Source organism: Neopsephotus bourkii, unplaced genomic scaffold (assembly GCF_033783945.1).
Source record: "Neopsephotus bourkii isolate Nb327-2 ecotype Australia unplaced genomic scaffold, CSIRO-AGI_Nbou_v1 NB_107, whole genome shotgun sequence".
In the NCBI taxonomy this organism is placed as follows: Eukaryota; Metazoa; Chordata; class Aves; order Psittaciformes; family Psittacidae; genus Neopsephotus; species Neopsephotus bourkii.
The window spans coordinates 16,635,948-16,652,009 of NW_026900624.1; the positions used below are offsets into that span (position 1 = coordinate 16,635,948).

The 16,062-nt window shown below is 52.5% G+C and overlaps 1 protein-coding gene across 2 annotated transcripts; it reads left to right on the forward strand.

Annotated features, from left to right (window-relative positions):
- Positions 1-580: 580 nt before the first annotated feature.
- Positions 581-15,527, forward strand: PLA2G6 (phospholipase A2 group VI). Of its 2 annotated transcripts, XM_061363657.1 has the most exons (16): positions 581-925; positions 1,264-1,479; positions 2,280-2,460; positions 3,956-4,143; positions 5,324-5,420; positions 6,370-6,552; positions 6,741-6,849; positions 7,419-7,571; positions 9,205-9,295; positions 10,019-10,182; positions 10,695-10,845; positions 11,030-11,166; positions 11,706-11,860; positions 12,077-12,244; positions 13,343-13,416; positions 14,258-15,527. In XM_061363657.1, the coding sequence occupies exons 1-16, from the start codon at positions 717-719 to the stop codon at positions 14,397-14,399; spliced, it is 2,418 nt and encodes an 805-aa protein (XP_061219641.1). In that variant the 5' UTR covers positions 581-716; the 3' UTR covers positions 14,400-15,527. The 2 variants fall into 2 exon arrangements, with proteins under 2 accessions (XP_061219641.1, XP_061219635.1); XM_061363651.1 differs by lacking the exons at positions 581-925; positions 1,264-1,479; positions 7,419-7,571 and having other exon boundaries at positions 2,260-2,460.
- Positions 15,528-16,062: the final 535 nt, after the last annotated feature.

Below are 16,062 nucleotides of genomic sequence, written 5' to 3' on the forward strand. Positions count from 1 at the left end.
TCCCGGGGGTGACACCCGGGCCTCGCACGCCGCCGGTGGGTCAGACACGCCAGGGCACACGCAGACACGCACAAAAGCTCCTGTTTCTCCCCCATATTTAAGAATGGCTCCCTCCCGCCGAGCATCCCCACTCAATCCCTGCAGAATGGGGCGCTGCCGCTTTAAGAAGAGCGCCCCTGCCCCACACAAAGATGGCGTCTCCAGCCTTTCCGCCCTCCTCCGGGTGTGACGCAGCCGTCGCCCCGCCCCGGTCGCACCTCCCCGTCAGCGGCGCCACTGATTGGCCCGTCCGGAGGGGAGGGGAGGGGCGGGGCGGTGATTGGCGGGCTGCCGGCAGAGCGGGCGCCGCTGGGGGCCCGTCGTGCTTTGCGGGGGTCGCCGCGCCACGGTTCCGCGCTGCCCCCGGCTGCGAGGTCGCGGGTTCGACCCCAGCGGCGGGAACGGGGCCCCGGCAGCGGCCGTGGAGCCGGGCGCTTCCCGCTGAGGCAGAGCAGTAACGGGCCTGAGAGAGGGGGGTGGTGGCCGTGGGGTGCTGAGGGGAAGCGGGTGCTTTCCCGGGGGACGGAGGAAAGAAGGTGCCGGGGTTCCCTCCCGCCGGCGGCTCTCGTTTCGCGTTACCCGGCAGTGTGTCGCTACGTTCAGGCGAGGTCCGGGCGGAGCCTGCGGCCGGGTTTCCCTCAGGACGCGGCCGGGAAGCCGCCTGAGGCTCCATAAAGATGCAGTTCTTCGGCCGGCTGGTGGATACCATCAACAGCGTCACGCAGATATTCACTAACCCGTACCGGGTGAAGGAGGTGCCGGCTGCCGAGTATGCGGCGCACACCTGTCTCAGGGAGGAAGGAAGGGTGGCTCTGTACAGGAACAACCTCACTCGCTCCTGGGATTGCCTGCTGGTGAACCCCCAGAGCCCACAGGTCGCTTTCCGGTAAGTGATGGACTGGTCGTTACCAGTCACTGCTCAAGAGCGAAACTAAAGACATGGGCTCAGGAGCGTGATGCCGTGTGGCTGCGGGCTTCCATCAGGTGGGCTCCTGAGGAAGGGGAAGCCATCAAAAGTTGTCATTAGAACAGCTTGTGGAAGCAGCTCAGGAAGAATAGATGCTCTCTGCTAACAAAGTAGTCTCCCTTCTTTCCTTGGAAGGAGCGTACCACCACACGAGGAGGAATGAGGAAAGTCCCTAGCACTACTGTTTGGAGAAGAGCTGTTTGCGATGGAGGCTGTTCCTCTGAGCAGGACCAACGCTGTGTTTCCCTTTTCCCCAGGCTCTTCCAGCTCGACACCGAAGCAGATGCCCTGGTGCGTTTTGAGCAGTACTCCAGGCTGCTGCGCCCTTTCTACGAGACCTCGCGCCAGCCCCTGTCGCTGGAGGAGCTCCAGCAGCTCAGCGACTGCATCCGCAACCATCCCACCTGGTCCGCGGCACACGTCGCGGTGGAGATCGGCCATCGTGAGACCTTCCGGCACAACCATGTCATGAGGCAAGGGGCAGGAGGGGCCTCCGGTGGGCCTAGTGCTGGGAATGAGCTTGGGGTGGTGGGCTGGGCCTGATTAGGGTATCCCTCCTTGATGTGCCAAAGCATCGGGAGCTCTGTCATGGAGGAGGTTGATATACCTGTGATTACTGCAGAGATTGAGTTGAAAAGTGGCAGTTTTGCTGTGTCTTGCCTGAGTGGCAGATGTGGCAGCAAAGGGGATCCAGGGCTCACTGTGTAAGGTTATTGGAGGGTTTTCAATGGACATTAAAGGCCAGAGCTCTGGTGTTTGAGCTAAAGGATCAAAGTGGTTGGCCAGAAACACTAATTAGATTTTGCAACCCTTGTGGAACTGCTTTTTGGAAGGGATAGTAGCTGAGTGTGAACCACGAGACAGGAGGTACAGTACAACTGTCTTGCTGGGTATGGGTTTTGGCCACAAGCCCTTGGTCTCTTTCCATGGGAAAGTTCACTGAGGATAAAGGAGACTAGTGAGGAGTTAGGAGTCTGAGGCAGCACCATGTTGCTGACTGTAACCTGTCCCCTGCCTTCTTTTGGGCAGGGGGAGCCCCTCCCATGTAGGGAGCAGAGGAAGGAACAGAGGTCAAGATCTGTGGTAGGGCATTTTGGTTGCCCTTCACTGTGCTCCTTCCATGGCAGGAAGCCTGGCTTTTGTGAACCTTGTGGTTCACACCAGCTGGGCCTGTCGCAGACGTGGGAGGTACCTTTGTATCAGCTCCCAGGGCAGCAGTACATCCTCCTCTTTGCAGCCCTTCCTTGGCCTCACATTGACTTTTCTCTTGCAGCTGTGTGAACAGCGTAGATAGCGAGGATGGCTGCACCCCGCTGCACTTGGCGTGCCGCAAGGGAGACATGGAGTGCCTGCTGGAGCTGCTGGAGTGCCACGCACGGGTGGACATCACTGACATCCATGGGGAGACTGTGTTCCACTATGCTGTGCGAGGGAACAGCCCCCACATCATCGAGGTGCGAGTGATTTCAAAGCTGGGAGGGACTAAGTGGGACTAGAATGGGTCCTCTCTATGCTGTGAAGACGGAGACGGGAAAATAGCTGCAGAATGGAGGAGAAAGTCAGTTCTCTTTGCTGCAGCATCGAGTTAATGCTTGAGGGTGATTTCAGCTTCTTTTTTCCCCTCCCTTTACTGATGCTGTTTCCCATAAGCATGCTCCAGCTTCCACCCTGCAGTGGAAAGAAACAAGTTCCCTTAGAAGGTGTCCTTCACTGCTTTTTGCATCAGGCCTTGATCCTGCCTTTCTTCAGGTCCTTGCTTTTCCTTCTCCACCTCCTCAAAGCAGGGGGATCATTTGTTTAGGCTGCTGTGGGGAGGCATGTGTTGCTCACAGACTGAAGGACAGTTTGGAGCTGCCTGTGGCTCCCCTGAGCTGCAGAACCTGTTGTCTGAACTGAGTGGCCTTGCATGAGGGGGAGCAGTCGGAGCCTCAAGGCAGGGACAGTCTGAAGCCGGAGAGTTTGTAATTGCTGAGAAGCTTGGGCAGAGTGGCAGGGTTCGTAAGATGTGGGTGGCTTTCCATGTCTGTCCTGTGGGTCTGTCAGCTCCCCAGCACCCAGTGGGAGTGTGAGATGGGCTTGCCCCTATGGCAGCAGCCGCCATTTGCCCAATACCTATTGTGACAGCTCTCCCTCTGCCTGCCAGACTGTGCTGGGGTTTCCTAACTCATGATGGGGGAGGGATGACAATCAGTACTTGCCGTGCTGTGGAGCAGGGTAGTTAAGACCTTTATATTGACAAGATGGCCTCTTCCTTTATTTCTCCGATGGCAGCAACTTGACTTGTTAACAAAATGCTTCTAGGTCCGATCTGTCTCCTGTTAGTTTCTTTCTCTTTCTTGCTAAACCAAAGAAAAGAAACTAAATTCCTGCCACAAGGGCTTGCAGGGTTCCACCAGAATGGCAGTGGAATATTTCTGAGTAACAGATACAGAATTCGGGGGAGAATAGGAAAATTCCTTCAAATATATTCCCACATGGCTATTTTAAACAGAATCCTGTTTGTGTCTGAAAGCAGTGATGGAGTTGCCGGGGAGGTTGAGCTCCTGCCTACTAAGTGGCTGTGGTAATGGATGGGGCTGCAGCAGGGGAGGAAACTACTGATTTCACTCGGCACTCTCATGTTGTTGGACTGAACTTGGCTCACGCAGTGGGAGATGCTGGGAGTCTGCTGGGCTGCGTCATTCAAGGTGGCGTGAGCCCTTTTCGTCTCAGGGGTGTCTCAGAAGCACCCAGGCCAGAGGAGAAGGGCATGGAGAGCTGCAATAAACCCTCTAGGGAGAGAGAACAAGGAGCATTTCTGTAGCTGCTCTGTTGGAAGCAGGGGTGGAGAGGACAGACTGTAGCATCACAAGGAACCCAGCATTCCAGAGTCTGTCCTTGAGAGCTCAGGAAGAGAGATGGTATCTTCCATGTCTGTCTGTCTATTTATTTATTGTCTCCTCTCCCCAGCTCCTGGGCAAAACCCCAACTACTGGGTTGGACCACCTGAGCCATGAAGGGCTGACTGCTCTGCATCTTGCTTGTCAGCTGGGCAAAGAGGACATGGTTCGGTCCCTGCTGAAATGCCGTGCCAGCTGCAGCGTCGTGGGCACGCTGGGCTACCCCATCCACACAGCACTGAAGTTCTCCCACAAAGGGTAAGTAACTGCTTGGGATGCCAGCACAGGGCTCTTTCTCCAGCCTGGGGACCTGTCTGCTTGCTCAGGGTTGTCCAAGAGTGGGCCCTTTCAGGGAAGTGCTCAGTAGGAAGAAGTTTGTGAAATACCTTTTCTCAGAATGACTCGTGGGAGGATGATTCACTGATGCTTAAGTAGTGTTGCTAATTGCTCTATCTTTGAGTGCTCTCATCCTAATAAGCTTTCATTTCAAAGCCTGGCTATTCCTGTCTCGTGTAGGCCAAAGATACTCTTTACTCTCAATCTCAGAATCGTAGAATGGTTTGGGTTGGAAAAGACCTTAAGGTCATCGAGTTCCAGCCCCCCTGCCATGGGTAGGGAAATCATAAACACATTGGAACTGAATTGGAAAAGGCACAATATTTACTCCCTGTTTTCCCTGGAGAAATTTGATTCTCTTTCAATGTGCCTTCTGGTACTTAATTTTCAGTGTCCAAGGTCTACAAGTAGGGCTCTCAAGTCAACACTAGCTGCTGCTGGACAATTTTCAGCATTTTGAAAGTGCTTTACAGCATCAGAGATACATTTACTGGGGAAAAATTGTGTTTAGGTCCCTTAGTTTGCAGCGGAGCTCCATCTCTTCTACATGGTTTGTTTAGTGTTGTTTGAGAGCAGAGAGTGCAAGTCTACCTCCCATGTTTTCTAGGCACTGGTCTATTCACAAATGATGTGATTTTTCACTCATAGGGAAGTACACAGGTCCTTAATTTCAGCAAGTATTCAACTATTTCAGTTTTATCGCCACATTTCCATGGAGAGAGAAGAAGACTTGTTGGGTCTTGAAAGTTTCCAGAAATGCCATATTGCTGTACTGGAGAAGCAGATGTTGCTCCACAACTTGGAGTTGGGAAGGGATTCTCCCGCTTGTTCCAAACACTGTGCTGCTTGTGTGCTTCCTGTTGTGCCCTTTCTTTCTTTCTAAAAAGAGCAGACCAAAACTGCAGCTGAGGAACTTGCAGGTGTTACAGAGAGCCTGCTGCTGCTGCTGCAGGATTTCCTCAGAGGCTCTGGGTGGGAGGCTGGTGCTGATGTGAGTGGAGGTCTTGAGTCAAGGCAGCAGCCATTCATCCATCCATCCATCCATCCATCCATCCATCCATCCATCCATCCATCCATCCCTTCATCTCCTTGTCTTTGCCAGCTGTGCCCAGGCCATCCTGGAGGTGGATGCCAGCCAGGTTTGCTCCAAGGACCCACGCCATGAAGCCACTCCGCTGCACTGGGCAAAGAAAGCGGAGGTAAATGGAGCCTGTGGTGAGGGCCTGTGCTGCCACCCAGCACCTGGTTAATTCCTGCTGCTAACCTGTCCCTTTCTGAGTGCACAGGCAGAACCCTCAGAGTGTCAGAGCCCAGCCAGCAGCCCGATGTTTGATTCTCTTTGCCCTGTGCTGATCAGTGCTGTTTGCCATGCGGGGAAGGACAGCTGAGCCTTGCAAAGAAATCAACTGGTGGGCTTGTCCCTAGTGTTTCATCCATAGCTGTGAAATTGCCATCTTCTTGTCCCTTTTGCTGGGAAAATTGAGCACTGTCACTGAAGCCCAGTTGCCCGTGGGGGGAGCTCTCTTCTCATTACCTGCCAGTTTCATGGGAGGAAACAGACTGATGCCTTAAAAACTGCAGGGGAAGAGTTGAAACAGCGCAGGGAGGTGGCATGTAGGTTATGATCTGTCTTCCACCATGTGTGATACACCATCCTGGAGCACCTGAATGGTGCTAGTTGCAAGCAAAGGACATTCCTATGGTTGGACTTGTTTCCCTCCTGCAGTATCACATTCCTCTCGGAAATGTCCTGTGGAGTTTCAGAGTAGGCATAAGTCTGCTTGGCTTGTAGAGAAGATGAAAAAGAAAACTTTTTCCCTCCAGTCTGCAAGGGTTTTGGCTTGAGAGGAACTTTTTTCCCCCCTGTTGATCTCAGGCAATCATTACACTGGTGCACAACTCCCAGAACGTTTGGAATCTCTAGACAGATTGTGAAACCACCAACTAGTTCTGTGGTAGAAGGCAGAGAAACCCCATCTCCAGTGCTTGGAACAATGCGGCTGGCATCTGCCAACCTGCTATATCCAGGCTAAGGCTCCTTCCTCTTCCCCTGCTTGTGATGAGACCTGGATCACTTGAGCATCCAGGCAGTTGTCCTCATGATGCCTTTCTCTCTTCTTGACCTGGCACACGCACGCTTGGGCACAGATGACACGGCTGCTGCTTGAGTACGGCTCTGAGGTGAATGTGACCAGCCGGACGGCTGACATGGCTCTGCACATCGCGGTCAAGAGGGGACGCTTTGACTGTGCCATGGTCCTGCTGACACACGGGGCCAACACCAATGCCAGGGGTCAGGATGGCAACACACCGCTGCACCTGGCCATGAAGGTGAGTTTTCTGCAGAGGCTGCTGGGAAGAGGAAGGGGGGTTTTCTTGAAGGCTCCTGTGAAATTCTGGCTGTTGTCTTTTATGGGGTGATCCCTTGTGGCTGCTTTGGCTAATGAGGAGGGAGGGAATGAGAAGTCAAGTAGCTGAGGGGAGCATGGCTCTTGACTGAGCTTTCTCTTGTGCCCTAGCACGACCACCTGGATATGATCAAAGCGATCGTCGTGTTTGGAGGAGATATTGAGATCCCCAATGATTTCGGGGAGACGCCAGGGTTGTTGGCAGCCAGGAGCAGCAAAGGTGAGGAGCACGTCAGCAACTTCACAGGGTGAACCCAGCCAGCAGCCTGTCCCTCTTGGTGCCTGAAACAGCGTCTTGGGGAGAGGTGCAAACATGTCAAGAGTGTGTAATGCTTCTCCAGCATGCTTTCCCAGCTTCTAGTCGCTCATAGGGTAGGCACTTCCTGAGCTAACGGCATAGGCTTTGTATTAATAGCCCTTGATGAATTTTTCTTCCATGAGACAGAGACTCAAGAGGAGAAGCTGGCACATAGTCCCCCTCTTTCATGCCATGATGTCAGGCACTGCAGGCTCAAAACTGGATGATGCAGTGCCGCTGAGCTGCCCAGGCATAAGCAGATAGGGGCAGTTCTTCAGTGGCAAGAAGTGTGTGGCACACACCCTCGAAGTACCCCTATTGTGCACAAGTCCTGCTGCCTTATTCAGGACAGATACCTGGGATGTGCTTTCCTCTCCCCCGGGTCATCCCAGAAGCTCTATGAGGGTCAGGGCTGCTGTGAATTTGGCAGAGCCCTCACCAGTGTGTGTGTGCACTGATTCTGATCTGTGACTTCCCCTTCGTCACCTAAGGTGCGAACCGGAAAGTGCTCTTAGACCTGCTGCAAACTGTAGGGACCGAACGCTGCCACCCACCCAACCCTGACTCCCCAAGCCTGGCACCAGCTGCCACCTCCTTCTTCCTGGAAGGCCAACCTTCCTCGCGGAGCAGCTTCAACAGCTTAGGTAAAGCCTTCCCTGGCCCTTCTGCACTTTCCTCCCTTCTTTCTTCACAGCACTGTCTTGGATCTCTCCTTCAGATGGGCTGCACTCTGGGGACTGTCTCCTGGGTCTCAGTTTCTCATCACTGTTCTCATTCAGCTGTTGCAAGATCCTGTCTCTTCTCTCTGTTTCTCCTCTGTGTGTACTCTAAACTCTTGTCATCTAAACTTCTGTTTCATAGACCTGACACAATACAGCTCTGTAAAAACGAAAGGGAAGACCCTCTGGAAGAGGTGTAGGACTTAGTTACCTGCATGAACTTTATCCACTGGGTCATGTATAGAAAGGGAACTACTTGCTGGTATGCCTTGAGGACCTGCCAGTGTTGTGCTGGGCAGAAGGAAATTAGAATCATTGGTCATTCTGAACCTGGAGGCCAGGTGCTGGGAGATGGAAGGGATGAAGCCCAAGGATAAGTGACCCTGGTCACAGGATTTGTTATGTGTAGGAAAAGCCTACCTATGCACATATGATTGTGTCATGGCTTGTGCTCTTTACTGCCCAAACTGTGCGAATAAGCCCTTAGGTCTATTCTAGATGACAGGCTTTCCTCCTCTGGGGAGCTCCAGAGCTGAGGCAGAGGCAGTGGGAGGGGTTAAAGAGTGGGCTTTGGGTGAGTTGGCTTGGAGCAAGACTTGACCCTCATGAAGGGCATGCAGGCAAACAGCAGCTGCTCGTGTCCTCTTCCCTGTTCAGGTTGGTGTTTTCCTTTGCAAAGACCCTCCTGTGGGGCTGGAGGACAGCCCCCTGCCAGGCTCTTGGGTGTGTCTGTGTTACCATAAGTCTCGCTAGCTGGTGACACCAGGACTTTCTTCTCACCATGACCTTGTGAAGGCAGCCCCCCTGTTTCAGCTCTCATGCAGCGGCAGAGCAAGGCCCTTTTTCATCATGGACTCTGGCCCCTGAAGGAACCTCTCACCACATTCACTGTCATCCACAGCCACCTTCCAGCCTGAGCACTGGCAAGAGTGTTTTAACTTCTCTCCCCCTGTTCTTTCTTCTTTTGGTTTCACAGGCTGGCTTCTCACCTAGCTTGGATTGGTGCCCTGCACCCAGGATGGCCTGGGTGTACGTCAGCTGAGGGGTAATGACGAGCCACCCTGTCCCCACAGCTCTCCTGCTTAGATTACCTTGCAGGAGTAGATTTAGGTTTTACTTTACTCCGTAGTGGGCATGCTGCTAGGCTCTGCCTTCTCTCTTGCTTACTGTGCTCATCTGCTTCTACAAATCCTCTGTCTTTACCAGTGCGTCTCCAGCTGTCTGCTCTAAAGGATGGGTTTGTGTGGCGTTTGATCTAGGGGGGTACCTAGTGGCTATGGGTAAGGTGGCTGTGTCTCCTGCAGGGAGCTTTATTCAATTGGGAAGGGAGTTGGATGTTCTCTGTATGATGGTGGTGGAAATCATTTGCTGCACTGGTGGGAGGTTTGGGTACTCTGGTTAAGCTTTCTGGGGGCAAAGTAAGAAGAATAATTGAAGGTTTTCTAACTGATTAAGTATAATTTGGTTGGCTGCTGTGTTGGAGGCACATAGCAGAGGCCTCAGGTAGCAAAGTGGTCTCTAATTACTGTTTTCTTCCTGCATTTTCATGGCCTTTTAGGGTACAAGGACCTTCTGTATGCTTCCGCAGCGCTCGGGCAGTTGTTGAAAGCACCAGATGTTCTGGACTCACCCAGTGAGGGTAGAAGAAAGTAAGTGAGGAACAGCTTCTGTCCAGGCCACCATGCAACTTGAAGGTGAAATCTGTGTGTGTGAGGTTTCCCCACAAACACCTGAGTGTGGCGTCCTCAGAGCTGATATTATTTAATGTCCATTGATGCAGTTTTTGCCAGAACCTTGTGATAAATCCCTGTTCCCGTAAATGACCACGGCCTGGAGCTGCAGTGGAGCCAGAGCTCAGCAGGTGAAAACCCTGCTCTGTCCCCTCTGCCACTGAACACCAAACGCTGTTTTGGCTTGAAGATGTCTCCATCTCTACCTGCTGCCATGATGCTCACCCAGCTCCTTTGCCAGGCTGTGTACTGCCTCAACAGTGCCTGCACCTCACCTTGCATGGAGCAGAGGGTTGGCACTGAAGGAATGTAGAGCTGTCTGCTTTTTATTTATGACACAATACCCAAGGGACTTGGGGGCATTTTCAGCTTGTGACCATCTCTCTGGTGCAGAGGTTAGAGATGGCTAAAAGAGCAAGTGGTGTTGCACCAGCTCCAGTGAGGCTTATCTGACTGTGCCCAGTCTTACTTGCATCTGAGGAAGCACCTCTGGATTTATTTGTTCACTGATTACACTGTCCACAGCAGCCTTCTAGTTACTGGCATAGTTCCCCATCCCCAGGGCTGCGTTCCCACGTGGCATGCTGTGATTTGTAAGCTGTCCCACAGCTCCGAGTCATTTGTGTCTGTCTCTCTCTGCAGTCACGACCGCCTCCTGTGCCTGGATGGAGGGGGCATCAGGGGCCTGGTGCTCATCCAGCTCCTCCTGGCTATTGAAAAGGCTGTGGGCCGTCCCATTCGTGAGATTTTTGACTGGATCGCTGGGACCAGCACTGGGGGGATCTTGGCACTGGCTATTGTGCATGGTGAGCACAGTGCAAATAATGGGCCCCTTCTCGCTCCTGTGGGCCTGAGCTCTCCTCTGTGGGTTAGGAGCTGCCTCTCTTGAGTCCCAGCTGAGATTTGCTGTCCCTGCCAAAGGAGAGAAGGGATGTTCATTAATGAAGGAAAGCCTTGCTCTCCTCTCTCTTGCTTCTCACATCAGCTGGCCTTGGGTGGCTTTCTGGGTTTGGGGAAGTAAGTGCTGGCAGAGTGCAATGTCCTGTTCTTCCTGCCCTTTCCATGGGGGTTTTACAGCAATGTGATCAACACTTTCTGTTAGTGGGAAGCTATGCTCTGAGCTTGCCCTTCCTTTTTAATCCTTCCCAATCAAGCTGCTGAGCTCTGAGCAGATGACAGCTTGGGAAGGGAATGGGATTGGGAGCGACTCCTCCCATCTCCCACTGGTGCTGGGGAGGTCCCAGCTCTGATGTGCTGTTTGTTCTGCCTGCCCTTCCTCCCTGCTCTTTGCTCCTGCCAACGCTGTTGCCTGTCTCAGGGAAGTCCATGGACTACATGCGCTGCCTGTACTTCCGCATGAAGGACATGGTGTTCCGGGGGTCTCGGCCCTACGAGTCGGAGCCCCTGGATGAGTTCTTGAAGAAGGAATTTGGGGAAAACACCAAAATGACAGATGTCCAAAGACCCAAGTAAGTCCTGCATGGGGCTGCTCTGGTTGATGCTCTCCTGGGTGTGCGCTAAACCATTCTTAGCAGAGATACTCAGCTTCTCCTTAGAGCAGATCTGAACAAGTGTGATGTGCAGACTGTTGAAGCCATAAGTACGTTTTGTTTCCCCCATTTTACTCTTACTCTGCTATGTCCTCTTCTCCAGGGTTATGGTGACGGGGACATTGTGTGACCGCCAGCCAGCTGAACTCCATCTTTTCCGGAACTACCCTGTGCCAGAGACAAAGACCTCCACTGAATACAAGACAAGTGCATCATTCAGACCACTCACTCAGCCGCAAGGTACGTGCTGGCACACAGCAGTCCAGTTGGTTGGCAGGGGACAAAGCCATCTCTCAGAGATGCAAGATTTCCTGTGCTTCCTCCCACTGCTCTGAAAATGGGGGTGTCCAGCAATGGCTTGTCCTTGATCTCGACTTGCAGCTTGGTCCTAGCAGTGGTTGCCTTTTCTTCAGTCTTCTCCTCCCTTGGCTTCTCTTGTACCAGGGGCTGGCCAGCTAGGTTCATGAGGAAGGGGTGTGCTAGAGGAGTCATGCATATGGTCAGTACCTTTCCCTGGGCTCTCAGGAGCAGCAGTGAAACTGGTAGTGAGTAGATGTGACCCATGATACATAGAAAGTGGTGGGAACATCTTTTAAAGCACCCCCAAACGATCCTGTGCATCCAAGCAGAGTCCCTGCTGTTGGGAGAAGGAGGTACAACAATGTAGGGCAAGGGTCTTCTGGGGTTGCAAGCCCCCCTGCTTTGTGCAGGTGAAGGTGGGGTGTTTCTTGCACCCAGGAAAGTTGCTGCAAGAGGCCGTATGCTTTTTCTCCCTCCAGACCAGCTTGTGTGGCGTGCTGCCCGCTGCAGTGGTGCAGCTCCCACTTACTTCCGGCCCATAGGCCGCTTTCTGGATGGTGGGCTGCTAGCCAACAACCCGACCCTCGATGCCCTGACAGAGATCCATGAGTACAACAAGACGCTCATCAAGAAGGTGAGGGAAATGCTGGCCCTGGCTGGTAACCGGGGCTTTGTTGGCTCCACAGAGCCTCCTTTGAAGGGGAAGATGGTTTGGGAATGGATGGATGCCTCTCCATCCATTAGCCATGGATGCAGCGCCCTAGAAGGGGGTGTACGGAGGGGGATGTGTGTTGGGAATGCTCTGCATGAATCGTTGGTCCTTGCAAACAAATCTTCTGTTTGCCCACAGGGTAAGAAGCAGGAAGTAAAAAAATTGGGATTGGTGGTCTCCCTGGGGACCGGGAAGCCTCCGCAGGTACCGGTGAGCTCCGTGGATGTTTTCCGTCCCTCCAACCCTTGGGAGCTGGCAAAGACTGTCTTTGGAGCGAGGGAGCTCGGCAAGATGGTAGTGGATTGTGTGAGTACTGGGAGGAGGGATGGGGGAAGACCCCTGGGGCTGCTGGCAGGGGGGAGCGAAGGTTTCCAGTCTTCAGCTGCTTCCTTTTGGAAGAAAATTGTATTTCCTTGGAACTGTTCTGATCAGTTCAAGGAATGGACATAGTGGGTAACTTAAGAACTGTGAGTGCACATCAGGTCTGAAGCCCTGTCTTCCTCTCTGGGGATTTGACTGCCAAGGGAATTCCTTCCAGCTGAAAGGAGGTGAGGACAGGATGGTGGTCATGACCCTTAGGGACATTTTCAGGTGTGAATTCATAAAGCTCAGTATCTTTTAGGGAGCATCTGAGCAATCTGGACCAGAAACAAACCCCACAACTTGGAAAACACCAATTCCTTCTTATTTAGAAAAGCTGTGTTATCGCTACTGGGGAAATCAGTAAATGCTGAAGAAGTGGGAGCATCACTAACAGAAAGCAGTAGTTCAGAGCAGTGGTTAGGAGTATGTAATAGGCAGATGTCCTTGCATGCTTTAGAAAGATGATTACGTGAAAACACTCCGAATGAATAACAGCCAGAAAGATCAGAACACAGGTTCTGACTGTAATCCTGCTTCTGTTGCTTTCTGTCCTTTTAGCTTCCTAAAGTCAGGAAATAGCCAGAGAGATCCCTCTGCTTCCCCTGTCTTTTATTTCAGGGGTCCCAGGGAAGGTGTTTCAGGATAGCCCAGAAAGCCTGTAGTAATCACAGGCTCTGTTGGTACTGGGCTGGGACAGAAATGGATAGAGATGAAATCCCAAGGAGGCTGCAATTCAGATCATCCTGGGGGTATACTTAAGGGAATCCACTTGGTGCTGTGATGGATGGAGGATCTGTAGCGTGCAATTCCTTGTGTCCCAAGGATCGGGAGCACTGGTGTTACATTAAAATGAATAAAAAGCCACCCCTCTCTTGGTGGTGACCGGTGCCATCTGGCATGCACTTGCTCCTGGCTTTCCCTTTCCCTCTGTGGCTTGTGCAGTTTGGCTTAGTAAATGCTAGAGAAGCCAGGAGCCGCTTGCAGGCAGGGGAAGAGCAGTGTGTCAGTAAGGCTCTAACTGTGGGCCTGGTTCTCCTGCAGTGCACTGACGCAGATGGCCCAGCTGTGGATCGTGCCAGGGCCTGGTGCGAGATGACGGATGTCCCATATTTCCGGTAGGAGCTTCCTTTCCACCCTCTGCACCAACCTATTTTTATTCCTCTCGCTTCAGACCTGCCTGAGGCATGTGTCATCCCAAATAGCATCCCCTCCAGAGGCATGCCTGCCCAGTCCTGTCCTCCTGCCCCCTCTCCTCATGCCTCAGTGGCATAACAGAGGATGCCATGGCTCACTGTATGAGCTGATGCCCCAAGCACACCTTGTCTGGGATCAGGGAGTGGGGTCTCAGGGGATGCTGGCTAACAGGGTCCTTTGAGACCTGCCCTATCCCACCATGCCACAGCCTGGTTTAGAGCCGTGCCTTAAGTGGTGCAGGTGCTGAACTGTGCCTCAGCCTTGAGCGTAGGTTTGCCTTGAAGGAGGGGGAAGGCCTCTGCTCTGCAAGACTGCTGCATGTCCAGTATCTGAAGGGGGCCTCAAAGGATGCTGGAGAGGGACTCTTCGTTAGGGACTGTAGTGATAGGACATGGGGCAATGGGTTTGAACTTAAACAGGGGAAGTTCAGGTTAGGTATAAGGAAGAAGCTCTTCACTGTGAGGACGGTGAGGCACTGGAACAGGCTGCCCAAAGAAGTGATAAACTCTCTATCCTTGGAAGTGTTCAAGGCCAGGTTGGAGAGGGCCTTGGGTGACACGGGCTAGTGTGAGGCATTCCCGCCCATGGCAGGGGGGTTGGAGCTAGATGATTTTAAGGTCCTTTCCAACCCAAACCATTCTGTGATTCTGTGTTGGGAGCCACTTTGAGAGCCACTTGGCACAAATCTTGTGCTTGGCAGGCTCACTGCCTTCCTGTGTTCGTGTCTGTGCTCAGCTGGTGATGATGTCTCGCTGTATGCAGGCTGAGCCCACAGCTGCAGACAGAGGTGATGTTGGATGAGGTGAACGACTCTGTGCTGGTGGATGCTCTCTGGGACACCCAGCTTTACATCTACCAGCAGCGGGAGCAGTTTGAGCAGCTGGTGCAACATCTCTCCCGATGACTGACCTGGAGGTTCCTGTTCTGCATCCCAATGGCAAGGAGCAGCAGGCACTGGAGTGGTGCAGATTTTCCCTTGAACTGAGGTGTTGAGGTGGGGGAGGGACTACTACTATCACTACTAATGAGGAATTAATGATACTTAATAGACAGCAGTGCACATACACATGTATTCCAGGACACACCTTATGTATTCCCAGAGTGAATGCTGACAGTTATCTTTGTACTGTAGCCCCATCTCTGCTGCTGTGCTCGGTTTTGCTGCCCTGCTGTCTAATGGTACCTCCCAGAACCCAGAGCCCCTGTCTACCTGTCTTGCGCTGTAGCAGCTGGATGGTTTCTCCTGTCTGTGCAGCACCTCCACTGACAAAGCACCGTGCACCTTCCTGCAACACAGAATGGGCCATGGCTAGAGAAAGCTTCAGGGATTAGTTGCCCTACTGAGGCCAAGGTCTTTTTGAGTGTATAGTATAGGGAAAAGGGATTATTCTTCCCTTAACCCACCCAGTTTTAAGGCGAGCAGAAGTGCTGCAGCTTTACACAGCAGGTACAACACAGAATGTTGTGACTGGCCTCAGGAGAAGGGGAATTTTTTCTGAGGCTGTTGTCTTCTGTAGCACCTTCCCCTTTCCCATCTGAGATGGGCTGGCAACAGGTACTGACTGCCCAGGGTGGGAGCAGACCCCTCAGTGACCGTTTTGTGCCACCCAGGTTGCTGTGCTACTCCACTCAAGGGCTGAGATATGAAAGCCTATCTTTACTGACAGCGAACTCGAGATGAGGGTCTGTAGCCTTGGCCTGGGAGAGAGACTGTTTATTCTTGATGTGAAACTGAAATGCTCTGAGTTCAGTTCCCACCAAAGAAACTGACCCTGTGACAATTTGGGTTTACTTTTTTATTACTGTTGGAAATCCTATAGTGACTGCTGCACTGCTCGATGGTTCTGCAGCACATTTTTTGTATTTATACATTATTTATGTATTTGCTTGGAGATGTTTTGAGGAGTAACCTGAGAAACTGAATCCTTAGTCATTTGCTTCTGACTGAAGGGGCTGCTGTTGTGAACAGTGCTTCTGTGCAAAACTAACCCGACTGGAAATAAAGGTTTGCATTTGGTTCCACTGTTAGGCAGTCCATGCTTGTCTCTCTCTCAGTCCTGAGCTTGCAGCCTCTGAATTTCATGCAGGTAGAAAATCAGGTGTTGGGCTCCATGAGGCACAGGATTCTACCTTTGTGGGGGCTATAGAGGTGAATTGGCCTGTCCCTGCAGCCAGCCCTGGGAGCAGGTGAGTGGTGTGAGTGTTGGCTGTCCCATGAAGCACAGCGTCATGTGCTGGACTTACCAGTTGCGGCCAGGGGAGATGCTTTAGGCCAGCTGCCATATAGAAATCCTCTTGGAGCAGGCCAGGCTAAAAAGAGGAACACTGAAATCCCTTTGGGATACAAATGACTGTAGATGGGGCTTTAGTGTTTGTATCCCCAGGTGGTTCCTGGGCAAGTTAACTGCTGCAAGCCTGCTGGACCTATGCCACTGTTTCCTAGGGACACTGCCATAGGGGTAGGCACTAAGGCATGAATAGGGCTAAAAACTGATTACCTACATTCTGATCTTCAGTTTCACAGATGAGACTGTCGAATCAAGTGGCTTCTAATGTGGAGTACATGA

What these genes read in the sequence shown, in the direction of transcription:
- PLA2G6 (XM_061363657.1), top strand. Translation starts at nt 717, where the DNA reads ATGCAGTTCTTCGGCCGGCTGGTGGATACCATCAACAGCGTCACGCAG. An exon ending in ACAGCCCCCACATCATCGAG is followed by an intron (nt 2,461 to 3,955) that starts GTGCGAGTGATT and finishes TCCTCTCCCCAG; the next exon opens with CTCCTGGGCAAAACCCCAAC. An exon ending in GGCAGCCAGGAGCAGCAAAG is followed by an intron (nt 6,850 to 7,418) that starts GTGAGGAGCACG and finishes TCGTCACCTAAG; the next exon opens with GTGCGAACCGGAAAGTGCTC.